The following is a 13985-nucleotide window of genomic DNA, read 5'->3' on the forward strand; positions in this document are numbered from 1 at the left end:
CTTAATCCTGATTCTGAACCATGGGAGGTGTCTTCCCTGATCATGGGTGTGACCTTTACTAAGTCTCTACTCCTTCCTTTCCATTTTTGATGCAAACCATCTATTGAGAAACAGGTTTCTGTTTGGTTTTGTGTTACCACTATGTGTGTCCTTTGCTCCAGCTGAATAGTGTATTTTCATGATGGATATAGATCCTTTACCTCTCTTGGATTCCTTGACTGAGCACTTCTATCACAAAGGCATTCTCTGAGTCCATTTACAGAAACAAACTGCAGAAGCTGTGCACAGCTTTGCTGTACTCTCTGTATTTCAGAGACTTCTTCAGGTCTGTGACACCTCTGCAGCTGTCAGTCACTGCCTTCAATACATATCCTTCATATGCATGTTGCTGTGACCAAGAGCCAGGTTTGCCTAAGTCAAACAAGAAACAGAGAATGCACCTGGGCAAACACTGTAGGAGGAGCACAGTGGGACAGGATCAGAGAGCTCTCCCCAGCGCTGGTCTTGGTGGGCACAGGTCCTGTCAGAAATCTGCCAGCAGCTGGCCCTCTCTGGCTACAGTTTATTGTTTTTATTGCTTTTATTTTATTGCACCTGGCTGGTGCTTTCTCTGGGAAAATGACAGATTTTAGGCAAAGGAGCAATTTAAAAATCTGTCTGCCATTTTCAGTAACGTGACCTTCCTTCACAAGAATGGGGAGAATGTGTCTATCAAAATAAAAAGTGGCCGGTCTTCCTTGCCTGGCTGCCTAGCTCTGATTTAGGCTGACTCAAAGTGATCTCTGAAATGAGTTGTGAGAACTGATTAAGCTAATTGGCCAGAGGCCAGATGAGCAGTGAAATACTCACTTGAGGCAAAGGCAGTACTAGCACCAAGTGCTCCTGTGCATAGCAGATAGCCCACATGACACATGCTTGCTTTAGAGTGGCCTGGTGACAGAGGTGAAATGGAGAGCAGTCAAATGGAGATCAGTCTTTCAAACCCCAGCTGGAAAAAGAGTATGGAGAGCCCGGGGAACAGCAATCCCAGGTTAGATGGAAATTTCTAGGCATCCTGGAGCCTGGTTTTGCCAGATATGGAGGTCCCAGCTGCCTGCTTGGGTAATGCCACATTAGGACCTAGATATGTAAAGCTTAGGCTGCATCAGCACTATTAGACAGTGCTGGGAAATATTTCCATGTACAGAACCTTAGCTGTCTGTATTTTTAGGACAGTCCCTGTTACATTTCCACCTGACCTAACTAATGCTGTCTCACACAAGTTGCAGATGTAGTCCATGAGTTTATGCAATCCATGCACTATTCATGACTGGCAATTTACATGGTGACAATGCTCCTCTGAAAGCCAGGATGGTTAAGCAGCACAGTTGCCTACCTTTCTATACAGGTTGTCAGTGCTAGAAAATGGCCCCCATGTTTAATTTCTGAGTTCTAGGCTGACCCTCGGGTGCTAAAAGATGGTATCCCTGCACCCTAGACCTTTCAGACCCAGACATGAACAATGTGGAACTGGAGCTCGTTCTTCAGACATCATCTTTGCAGATGGTGCCGTTTCTAATGGATGTTGCAGAGAGCTGGTGGAGACCTCTGTTGGTCAGTGAATGTTTCCATTTCCCTCATTGCGTGCAGGGAGGGAAAAGTCAAAGTCACTATCAAATCAGTGGTTGGTGGCTGGTGGTAGTGTTGATACAGTGCTCCTTTGTGCACAAGGAATTGCTCTATGCTTTCAAACCAAACTGCCTACAGATATCCTCATTGCCATAAACTGATCTGGAGCTACTAAACCTCTGTCCTGAATGACAGCACTGCCTTCTGTGTTCTGCGTGCAGGGGTGAGCTCTTCCTGTTGGCTGCACAGCAGCAATCCATCTCCAGATGAAACAAAGGGACGCGAGTGACAGGTGATCAGGACCTGGCCTGGGTCAATGATCAGCAAAGTTCTCTCTGTTTTTTGTGCTTTTTTTTTTTTTCGTTTTCCATGAAACGCCCATTTGGTCAAATGTCTCCAAGGTGGCCTTGCAGGAGGGGATGTTATGAACTGGTGGATGGCAGCCAAAGCATCTGCTATTGGCTAAGGGACACTTGGCACAGTATGCCCATCTCTGCTGCTGAATGAGTATAATCTCAGGAGAGAGAAGGAGGTGGGGAGAAGCTAGCTCCTCCTCCCATCCAAATCTCCATTTAGGCTGTCCTAGAAAGAAATTACCCCCCTAAAATCAGCCTTGGTGATTTCAGAGGAAGAGGGTCATTGGAGATTGGGCAGCAAGAGCCCCCAAGATGAGGATAGCCATCCTCCTGAGCCTTCTGTTCCATGCTGCTGCTGCTTTTCACCAACTGTGAGTGATGCTGAATTTCTGTTCCAGTCTCTTTCACAAAAGCATCAGTCTAGGTGGATTGACCATATTCCAGGCCATCAGCTATCCTTCTTCCTGTTCTTATCGGATCACCCCAAAGAGCAGCTGAATTGTTTATGTTCTCTCTCATGTCCTGTAAATTAAAATACGAATCTTCTCTTTGGGAGTCTTCCAGGTTAGACCTTATGCCTAGGTATGTTTGCTTCTGTTGTTGTCTAACGGGATCAAATCACTGGTGTCTAGACTGCACTGCTATGAGGCCACCTCTTCCTGAAGACTGAAAAGGATAGTTTTGGGAAGTTGAGGAGACGTATGCAGTAAAAGGGTTGAAATAGGTTGTAGGTCCGTACTTAAGCTAAATCAAGCAGAAACTACTTCTTAAGTAGGCTGTAAAGCAATCACTACATTGTTGCTTTGGACTGTTGACTACAGTAATGCCACCTTGCTGAGGAATTCTGCAGTAGTGGGCTGCTGCAAGGAAGCTCTTTTGTGTCTCTGAGCCCTCAACTTGATGCAACCTTTGATGTCTTCTTTCTCCTGTCCCAGACATTACCTGGTGGTGATCCCTGCAGATCTCCGCTACCCATCCACCCAAGTTGCTTGCCTCCATATCACCTGTTATGAAGCAAAGCTTCAAGTGAAACTGGTCCTGGAGCGCTCTGCAGGACACAATCTCTTAGTGCAAGAAACCATCCAGAAGGAGAAGACTTTCATGTGCGCTAAGTTCTGGGTGAGCCACCCTAGGCAAATTGCATCTCTTCAGGAATTGTAAAACCCTTGTAGCTGCTCCCTAGCCAGGGCTGACATGGACAGGCTCTACTTTGCCTTGGAGTGAGTCTGCTAGGAAGGAGAGTGGATGGTCCTTGTGGTTGTGTAGCTCAGCACAGTATCCCTTGGTCGGCACTGAATTACCCTTCTGAATCTGACTTTTAATTTGAAGTTACGTTTGTTAAAAACTACTACCCATCTGAGTGTATAATAAGGACCTACCTGTTTCCTTGTCCTCCACTCCAGGGCAGATAGAGCAGCTTTTCTTGTCTCTGAAGGACTTGTGCAGTTCCATATCTAAAGCCTGGGGAAATGATGGTGTGCATGTGATAGACTACAGTTTCTGTAGGACCTGCAGCCAGGCAGCAGCTCAACTCTTGGGATCTACTGAACTGGAAATGGATGTACTTGTTATTTGTAAACAGCATCTTAGAGCTGATTCATTGTTAGTGAGAATTAAACTAAGATTTACGATAAGGCAGGCATGCCTCAGCAGTAACCCTTCTATTATGCGTTATATTCTGTGCTGAGGCTGCTGGGATCTTTGGCTGCAGGAATCAGGAAGACCCTGTGGTTGGCTCTGTCCTTATAATACGGCTTTCTTACTTACATATGCTGTATAGTTTTGTAGGCCTAGCTTCTGAGGCCATGTCAAATAGCTCAATTTCTCTGTTTCGATTCTGTGCTACTATATCCCACCTTTCTGGTATTTTCTCATCTTCCTAACTGTCACTTTCTTGTCCCAAAAGTTCCTTAGACAGCAGGAAAAACTATGGATTCCATGGTATGCAGGGCCCCTTGCTATAGTGTAGTGAGTGCACCAAGTGCAATCTGGATGTGATCTGAATCCAGATATTGAAAGGGATTACCTGTGACAGGTGGAGAAGAACTGCTTAGTTTTTCCATTTCCACCTTACTCTCAATTCCTGCTCAGGGCCCCCAGAGGTAATATCACTTGGGAGCTGCATGCTCTTCTCTCCTTTTCTGTACAGGTTGCACCTCCAGCTGATGGCACAGAGGAGATTGCCACTGTCAAGCTGCTTATCACAGGCCAAGGAGTCAGTATTGAGGAGAAGAAAAAGGTCCTGATCAGAAAGGCCAGCAGTGGCACCTTCATCCAAACAGACAAACCCATCTATAAACCAGGTCAAACAGGTAAGAGCTGCAGATGGGAGCAAGCAGGGAGCCTAGGGTCTCTGCTTGTAAGATCATATGAAAAGACTACAATTGCCTGAGATTCATGGAAAACCCTAGCAGAAGGCTTTGAGATAACTCTTGTTGAAATTATGTTTTCAGTGGCTGTGATGTGCAGACTGTGGTGACTGTAAAGTTGCAGGAGGCAGTAGGTCTTTATCCATGATATCTTACATAGGGGAATATCCATGTCAGATGTTACCACACACATATGTAGAATGGAAACAGGACCTGGGGAGACAGAAGAGGCAGGGGTCTTCAGGGAATTACATTCAGGAAATGTAATAAATATATTCCCTTGTTTCCTTGCCTTCAGTGAAATTCCGTATTGTGACTCTGGATGAGGACTTCATTGCACTTAATGATTCGGTAAGCCAGTCCTGGAGGACCATGGAAGAGGTTGCCCTTTTCCATGTGTGAATCCCACTTCTTTTTTCCCCTGCTTATCTGCCAAAGCTCCAATTTCTCCTTGTCCCCTGCATTCATCCCTGGGCCTAGTGAAGGTCCAGAGGAGAACAGTTACTCAAGTAAAAGCAGCTAACTCAGGAAGATGGCAAAGATGTATGTGTCTCTTGCTCATCTTGGTAAAATAGCCCTACAAGCACAAGAATGGCTCGTATTGATGTGTGAGGTGCTAGTGCCATGTGAGGAGCGAGTAGTTTACTAGTGAGGTTTTCCTGGGCTGGGGAGTGGAGGGGTGCTCTTAGGCTGGCTCTTACAACTTGGAACATGAGAAATTCTGATAAGACACTAGGAAAAAGCTTTTTCATTATGAAGATTATCAGATATTGAAGCAGGTGCCCAGAGAAGGAATTTTCTTCCTTGCAGATGTTCAGAACTCAACTGAAGAAGGTTCTGAGCAATGTGCTCTAATAAGATGTACTTTCAGATGACCTGTAGAGCTTCCTTACAAACTACAGGATTGTGCAACTCTGTAAACCCTTTGAGACTCTGCAGCTGAGCCAGAGCTACATCAGTTTTAGTAGTGAGTTTTCCTGATGGAGGACTCTGTCAGGTAGTCATTAGAAAGTGCTAGGTGATCTTCAAATTGGCTTTTCTTTTCCCTCTCCCCAGACCTGCCCATAATGGACCCACAATGTGTTTCTCCTTTTTGGTGACATTTGGACAATTTATATTGCTTATCAGTGCTCTAGATTTCCAAGTCACTAGTCCCACACCCTTCACAGAAGGCTCTGCATCTCAAGTACCTTGTGTGTGTTACCAGCATGTGTTTCTCTCTTTTAATGTTTTTACCTTTCTTTCCCTCCCAGATTTCCCTGTTTCTTCAGGTGAGTGATGCTGAAATCTAGTATTACAGTAATGTTGATGGCAGCCAATTCACTGGGCTATTCATATTCAGTTCCTGGTAGATTTTATGGATCTGTGAGTAGAGTGGTAGAACTTCGAGATTACTTAATTGAACATACTACATACAGCCTCTGTGCCTGTTTTATGTACTTGATATTATGCTCTCAGTTACTTCAGTGTACATCTGAGTTGATCCTGACATACAGGATTATAGACAGAACAATTTAGACCATTATGATAACATGTTAGAACTGTAAAGGATCTTTCTTTAAGATCAGAATTTAGAAAAGTGTAGAAAGGGACTCAGATGCTGAGAGCAAAATGTAGCATTACATTATTTTCAAAATTTATTGACTGGACTATTCCAAACCTTGTTTCTTAGCTATCTGCCAGCTAGCACCAAAATCCTGGAACTGGGTTTCTGTGGGGTGTGGATCACTGAGATGCTGGAACAATTACTTCTTTCTCTTTTGTGGATGTAGGACCCTAACAACAACCGGATAGAGCAGTGGCTGAACGTGGTGCCCCAAGATGGCATTGCAGATCTGTCTTTCCAGCTAAGTGATGAGCCACTGCTTGGGACATATGTCATCAATGTAACCAACGGGGAAGCATACGACAGCTTCTCCGTTGAGGATTATGGTATGAGCCTGTGGGGGATATGTCTGAGCTGCAGAGATAACCTTTCTCTCTGTTCCAGGAAGCTGGGTGTTAATTCCATCATAGCCATCCTGGGTGCAAATGAGAAAAGTAATAGCATCCGTCATAGAAAAGAGTCTGAGCTGAGGCTCAGGAGAGAGAACACTTTGGGACCTTGGGCTGGTGTGTGGGAGCAATGTTGTGCATGGCCCTAGACCTTTGACACAGTTGATCCCTGTAGATCTCTGTGTGAGACATAACAAGGTCATTGGGATGGGCTCTCAGGAGTGTGTGAAATTCAGTGCCATCCCATTTCTATTTTATTCCCTAATTAACTGTGCTGGGATAAATAGCTTTCTGATGCGGAGGGACATGGACATGTTTGGATTTTACTTTAGAAAAGATCAATCAACCACGGGCTACATGCAAATTTGTTAAAGAAGTAATGGAAATCTTCCGTTTCCCTTTCCCACCACCTTCCTTCTCAATTTCTTGGCTCTTATTCCAACGCAGTCCGTTTTTGTGTTGATTCTCTGGAAAGGGTGTCCTTGGCCAGTGTTTCCTACAGTTTTCTGTTTTTTTTTCCTTCCAGCGCTGCCAAGATTTGAAGTGATCTTTGAGGTACCAATTAAGATTTATGCGCTAGATAAAACCTTCCCGCTCCGGGTATGTGGCAGGTAAGGATTTTGCTTGAAGAGGTGGGCCCTATGTTAATTTCTGGCATGAGATGAGTACAGGATGGTTAGGTACCCCTGAGAAGTTCAAAGGAAATTTACTACGTCAGTTACAGGAGGCCAGAATCTTCTATGGCAGTTGTTTGCACAAACAAAACAAAATATTCCTACATTCCGTAAACATTGCATACAAAAAAAATCCTAAAATTACCCTTCTTGTAATCTAGTGCCCTTTTCTGAAAACAGTCCACAGATGTCTACACACAAAATGTGGGGAAATGGCTTACCCTTGATAACTAGCCATTTGAGGTGCAGAGCATGGAAGGTGTTTAGTGTTCATCTCCCTACAGAACAAACTCGTGGAAAAAGAAGGGAAGCTTTTCCAGGTAACAGTCTAGCAGAATCTAGAGAGATTCAAAAATAAATTGCCTTAGGTACAGTCCAAGGACAACACTAGGGTTAACAGCCTCATGTAAAGGCATTTTATTTGAGTCACTCATGCTTGTGCTCATCGGAGGATGCATGCCTTCAGCATTTCCAAGTGTTATCACAAGTGATGATAAAGGAAAGCTCAGAACTCTGTGTTGGGTCAGCACCTAAAACATTTCAGTTTTCCAGAATAGAGTAGTCTGACACTAATTTTATCACAGAGCTCTTGATCTCCCATCATTGCAGTGTCCTAGCCTGGTCTTGTTGAGTGGAACAGGGCTCCTGGACCTGCTGTACAGCTACCGCCTTTGTGCTATATTGTGAATAGCCATGAATAAGTTTCTCTGGGGAAATGCAACGGAAGTTCCTGTGTTCTCTCACTGTGTGTGAATCTCTCTTCCTTTCCCTGCTCCCCCAAACAGATACACCTATGGGAAAGTTGTCCAGGGGATGGTTCATGTGCACCTTTGCCAGAAGATAGCAGTGTTCTTACCCAGTGCTTCGAAACCTGATCTCTGTCAGGAATTCCACAGCCAGGTGAGATGCTTAGCAGGAACTGAAACCCATTCAGTGAAAATTATGGTCAACCCCAGGGTAAGGCAAGGCTGCTGGAGCCCTTAGCTGAAACAGCAGTGATGTCACCCCTTGGTTTTGGCTACTTGGCCAAGGTCTGCTAGTGCTGCTTCCTTGTAACTGTGTCTGCTGACTATGACTCTGTGTGTAACATATGCCTGCTCCACATTCTTGACTGCTATCTGTACACTGCCTTGTTTTCTTATTGAATGGGGCCTTATTTAATTTAACATGTAATAACATCTAGAAGACCAAAACCAGAGAAGAGAACCAGAGAACCTTCTTCTTTGAAGAAGTCTTCCTTTTACAAGGGCAATATGCTGATGGTGCTGATTCTTCTGTGGCACACAAGAGCTGGTGAGAAGTCCCTATCTCCCAAAACCACATGACACTCCAGGTGCTGAGACTTTGCCTGGCCCAAAGACAAAAATATCATAGACTTTGTGAAGTCTACCTGGACCTTCTCTCTTGCTGCTTGCTGTGCAAAGAAGGGTCAGGTTCTGCAGCCACCAATAGCAGACGACCCTTGAAATAACAAGACCACAAGACTATTGAGTGTCATATTTGTATATGCCTTTGGCCTTCAAGTCTCATCCTTCCCCTTTGTCTTTTTCTACTGCTGCTTCACTTCTCACTAGGCCTTAATTTCCCTCTTGTGTTTGCCACTTTGGCCCCTTTCTCTGGGTCTTTTGAAGGAAGCTGTGACTAGATGTCTTTGATCTGGTGTTTATTTTCTTAGCAGAGACCCTTACCTCAAGGAATAACTGCTGTTTTTAAAAAAGGAATGGCTCTGAACTACATGCTTGCTAGTCTAAAAGGTGTATCCTGGAAAGAATTAACAGATACAATGGTTTTTATTTTTTTTTTCTGGGCATTGGACTACATTTCTTGTGGAGTTCTGACCCTTTCTGAAAAGAAAGGGTCACTTTCTTTTCTGTGTTTATGTGGGTGCTTCCATATAGGTTCCTTTCACTCAGTGAGGGAGATAAATAAAAGTGATTGTGAAACCGCACCAAAAAACAGGCTAAAAGAGTACTACAGGCAGTACTCACAGAGGATGAAGACAGCTTCCCTCCACCTCCTTATGTCTCTCTGGTGCTGGCATCCAGCTGTGTCACATTGTGGCCTAGTGGAGATGGATGGCAGAGGCTGCGAACACGGCAGCACTCTCAGAGTGAGATTGCATCTTAGATAGTCATCTGTGAGCAGGGATTTCGCACTGCTATTACTGCCCCATTTGGATAATTTCTGACATAATTGTCTTAATCAGACGTTGTTTCCTCTCTTTGTGATTTCAGACAGACAAGATGGGTTGCTTCTTCACAAACGTGACCCTATCCTCCTTCAGCCGAGACTTCCGGTACTACCAGGACAGCATAGTTGCAGAGGCCTCCCTGGTGGAAGATGGCACAGGTAACTGGAAATATCTCTGCTAGCTGTGAAGAGGCATGTGAAGATGCACAGTCTTACCGAGAACACCAGAGGCTTTCAGTCTAACAAGGACTCTGAGCTTTTTGAGCCCATTGAGGCCTGCCATCTAACCTCACAAACGCAGGCAAAGCCACAGATTCCTGAAGGCATGACACACTCAGACTGCCTGTGGTCTAATCTCATGGAGTGAAGTTTAGGGACCTTTCTAAGGGCTCAAAGCAAGTGGGAGAGAGACTAGATACTCAGAGCCCTTTGGCGAGCCATCTCTCTGATATGAAATGTATGTGTGCATGTACATCGGTATTACCAGTGGGTCACTCGACAGGCAAATTGCTGAGAAGAGCTTGGTTTCCTTGCTCCTCCCTTATGTTTCTGTCTTACTGCTCTTATTCAGAGATACAGATCAATGCATCCCACAAATTACTCATTTCCAAGATCGGCGGAATGGCCTTGTTTGATGATGTGAATTCTTACTACCACACCGGAGAGATGTACAGGGGGAAGGTAATTGTCAATTATGGTCCACTGGAGAGTAACATCTTTTCCTGCCCCACCTTCAGCAAGGGCTTGGGAGGGCATGAAGGACTCCCAGAGACAAAACTTTTGAATTGTCAGAAGTGAGAAAAACACCCCAGACTGTCATTTGTCATTGATAATGACAATTGTCATTGTCAATAAACCCTGAGTAGTAGCAGCTATGGGGATCTAGGGGTGGGGGCGGGGGTGGGGAAACCCAAGCGTTTGGAATTTCAGCAGCCTAGAGGCCTTCTGCTGTGAAGGGGTGGAGAGTATGGGGATTTCATCATGCTTAAATAGCACAGATGAATCAATAGGGTAGTGCATGAGATAATAGGAGGTTACCAGTAGCAGCGTTGGTAAAATTGTTATGGCCTGGAAGGGTGGCCTTGCTGGCTTTGGAAATGCTGCTAGTGACTTGGAGAACAGGAGACTCTGTCCACTCACGGTCTTCTGTGTTTCTGTCACTCGCCATGGTATTCTCAGATTAGAGTCATCGACTACAATGGCAAGACACTGAAGCACAAAAAAGTTCTCCTCGTAGTAAGCAGCGGTGAGCAGCAGTTTCAGCATAAGTACATCACTGGGGATGCTGGGGAAGTTTCATTTAGCCTGAATACAACTGCTTGGAACAGCACCTCAGCCTCCCTGGAGGTAAGTGAAGAAAGGTCTGTCTCGCAGACCTTTGTTCTCACAACTGGCTGTGTTTACATCTCTCTGTTCTCACATTGGTTGTAAAGGTGAGGGGTAAGCATGCTTCTCAGTGCTATTTACTGTCCCACAGACGTCTCCATTGTTCCCTCCTGAGGGACTGGAATTCCAACCTGAAACACCTCCGCATGTTCTGGCTCTTGGTGCCCCGTTAGAGCTTATTCTCTGGATCCCAGCTACTTTACTCATGAGCTGTTCACACAGAGACTTGTGTGATGGTATTGTTCATACCTGTCCTGAGGTTCCTATTAAGCCACAGCTGGAGTAAATTGCAGCTGACTTGCTTAACTAAAGAAATAACCTATTGTTTGTTTGTTTGTTTGTTTTGTCTTACCAGGCAAGTGTCCTGCATCAGGATTTGGATAGAGAGCCTGGGACAGTTGATTTGAATTACCAGAAAGCCTCTCATTTCATACGTCCATTCTACAGCACCAGCAGGAGTTTTCTCACTATTGTCCGTGTGCCAGAAACGATGCCCTGTAGTAAAAAGCAGGCTATCCAGGTGGACTTCAGAATCTACCAGGAAGACCTGGAACATGGGCCCAAGCGTGTCATTTTCTCCTACTTCGTGAGTTTCTGGGGAAGTGCTAATAGGTGGTGGCTCAAAACACAAGACCAGCATCCTCCACAGTAAGCACCCAAGCCTGATACTTGATAGCTTGGACTCGGCCCAGGACAGGTAGCTCATCTAGCCATCATGGGGCTAGGATCCTGGTTTTGATTCCGGGACTGCAGTAGTGGCATGAAAAACAGCACCTTTCTTTTGGGCTCTGCACAGGTCTAGGTCAAGTATTGACCTTATCTGTCTCCCCCTTCCCCCTCCCCCCCCGAAAGTTCCCTGAACTTTCCTTGTTACCTGAGCATGTGTAAAGCTCCTATCCTCCTTACACTCCCCAATTAATCTCCAGTTTCAGGGATACATTGGTTTGCATAGTGGTATCAGAGACTATGTGACTGGCATTCCCTTCCCTTTCTGAATTCTTTCCTAGTTCACGGGAAGAAGAGGGATAGTCCATGCAGGCCAGAAGACTGTTTGGGTTGGGCTGCCAAGAAGTAAGTACACTGCCTGGTTTCATGTCTAGCAAGCATTCAGTGTTCTGTGTGGCATCCCTTAATTGGACATGTGATATAAACCTCTTTGCAGTTTAGAGCTGGCTCACCCTTCTTCTGTCATGTCAGAACAACTTGCATTTCTAGCTTTCATGTTTTGTTTTCCTTCTTGCTTGGTACCAAGAGAACAATGCTCAATATTTCCTGGCCCATAGGCTCATTTCTTGCCTTCATTTTCTAAAAAATTCTCCTTTTGCTGCCCATGGAAAGGGCATGAAACTATAACTTTGTCCTCTATCAAAACTATTTTGCTTTGATTTGTAATTGTGTCTACAAATAACCTTTGAGTAGTTAGAATGACAGAACTTAACATTTTGATGGGTGTTGACTGTTGACTCACTGTTGTCTTTTTTTTTTTGTTTAACCTAATATAACCTAAATTATAGGTGCTTTGAGACAAATGTAACCTCTTTGTTTGGTGATAGGATGGGAGATGTTTGGTGATGGGAGGCTTTGAAAGATGTCTGAGACTCACTCCTTGTGGAGCTAAGTTTGAATGAACAGAACCAAGAAAAGTCTTCTGCAGGTCTTAAATACCTGGTCCAGAGATGTGCTGATTGTTTCAGTGGTCTTCAAAATCTCCATGGTCCTGAAAGAGCTGAGGAAAGGAATTAAATAGACACATGCAGAAAGGCAAAAGTTGAGTGCATTTCCATTACCAAATTTACTTTTTTCTCGATTCTTCTCTCCTTCATCTAGTGCTGAAAGGCTTCTTCTCCATCCCTGTTACCTTCAGCTCAGTCTATGCTCCATCTCCAACACTTATTGTTTATGTTATCTTCCCTAATGGAAAAATCATTGCTGATTCTGCCACCTTCAGTGTCTCCACGTGTTTCAGACATAAGGTAGGATTCGTGTCAGAGGCCACGACTAAGTGTGTGAGAGTGTGTGTCTGCTGCAACCAAAGAAGAGACTGTGTAATACATAATATGTGTGCTGTGTGTGGCTGGCACTGTGTGGGGTGCCATGTCATGTGAACTGTAGTATGTGAACAGTGATGGGTGTTGTAATGAATGGATCAAGTATGTGCTGCTGTGGGGTGCACCCATGAGTGCTGAGGGAGCTGAGGGATGTGATTGTGATGCCTCTCTGTATAATCTTTGCTCAAATGTGGCAACTGGGAGAAGTGCCCAAAGACTGGAGGAAAGCAAATGTCACTCCCATCTTCAAGAAGGTCAAGAAGGAGGACCCACGAAACTACACGCTAGTCAACCTCATCTTGGTCCTTTGGAAGGGGATAGAGCAGCTAATCCTGGAAACCATTTCTGGGCACATGAAGGAGAAGAAAAGCATTAGGAATAGTCGGCGTGGATTCACAAAGAAATCATGCCTGACCAACCTGATCAGCTTCTGTAATGAAATCACTAGTCTGATGGATGAGAGTGGAGCAGTGCTTGTTGTCTTCCTGGACTTCATTAAGGCCTTTGACATTGTCTGATGTAAGATCCTCAGAGAGAAGCAGTTCAAGTATGGGCTAGATGAGTAGACAGTGAGATGGACTGAAAAAAGGCTGAATGGACAGAACCAGAGGGTAGTGGTCAGTGGTGCAAAGCCTAGCTGGAAGCCAGTAAAAAGCGGAGTACCCCAGAGATCAGTACAGGGTCAAGCATTGTTTAACATCTACATTAGTGATCTGGACAATGGGGTAGAGTGCACCCTCGGTAAATTCATGATAAAAAGAAACTGGGGGGAGTGGCTGACTCACTAGCGCAGCCATCCAGTGGGACTTGGACAGGTTGGAGATATGGGCTGACAAGAATCTCTTGTCAGCAGAAACACTGACAAGGAGAGCCAGAAGGAGCTGGGACTGTACAACCTGGAGAAGAGGAGGCTGAGAGGGGGATCTTATCCATGTGTATAAATAACTGAGGTGAGGGTGCAAAGAAGATGGAGCCATGCTGTTTTCAGTGGTGCCCAGTGCTAGGAAAAGGGGCAGTGGGGACAAACTGGAACATAACTTCCATCTAAATATCATGAAGCACTTCCTTACTATGTGGGTGATAAAGCACTGGCACAGGTTGCCCAAAGAGGTGGTGGAGCCTCCCTCCTTGGAGATCTTTAAAAGCGACCTGGACGTGGTCCTGGGCAACCTGCTCTGTGTCCCTGTTTGAGCAGGGAAGTTGGACCCGATGACAACCACGGATTCCTTTCAACCTTAACCATTTTGTGATTCTGTGCTGCTGTATTTGGGAAAGGCAGAGAATATGTTTTTATCTCCATAAGCTTGTATAGCAAGTGCACCCAGTAGGATCGAAGTCCAGCACAGGTTATTTGTGTGA

General features: G+C 45.0%; 1 protein-coding gene across 1 annotated transcript in view; it reads left to right on the forward strand.

Moving 5' to 3' along the window:
- The first annotated feature begins 718 nt into the window (after positions 1 to 718).
- Positions 719 to 13985, forward strand: part of LOC310895660 (alpha-2-macroglobulin-like protein 1) — a 29388-nt gene continuing 16121 nt past the window's right edge. Inside the window, exons 1-13 of the mRNA XM_083827193.1 lie at positions 719 to 3083; positions 4114 to 4276; positions 4632 to 4684; positions 5587 to 5604; positions 6106 to 6265; positions 6855 to 6939; positions 7788 to 7902; positions 9237 to 9351; positions 9764 to 9873; positions 10372 to 10539; positions 10934 to 11164; positions 11586 to 11649; positions 12406 to 12551. Of these exons, the coding sequence (XP_083683319.1) occupies positions 2865 to 3083; positions 4114 to 4276; positions 4632 to 4684; positions 5587 to 5604; positions 6106 to 6265; positions 6855 to 6939; positions 7788 to 7902; positions 9237 to 9351; positions 9764 to 9873; positions 10372 to 10539; positions 10934 to 11164; positions 11586 to 11649; positions 12406 to 12551 (1647 nt within the window). The 5' untranslated portion in view covers positions 719 to 2864. The remainder of the gene's footprint in view (positions 3084 to 4113; positions 4277 to 4631; positions 4685 to 5586; positions 5605 to 6105; positions 6266 to 6854; positions 6940 to 7787; positions 7903 to 9236; positions 9352 to 9763; positions 9874 to 10371; positions 10540 to 10933; positions 11165 to 11585; positions 11650 to 12405; positions 12552 to 13985) is intronic.

Source organism: Anser anser (assembly GCF_964211835.1).
Source record: "Anser anser genome assembly, chromosome: 1".
Lineage (NCBI taxonomy): Eukaryota > Metazoa > Chordata > Aves > Anseriformes > Anatidae > Anser > Anser anser.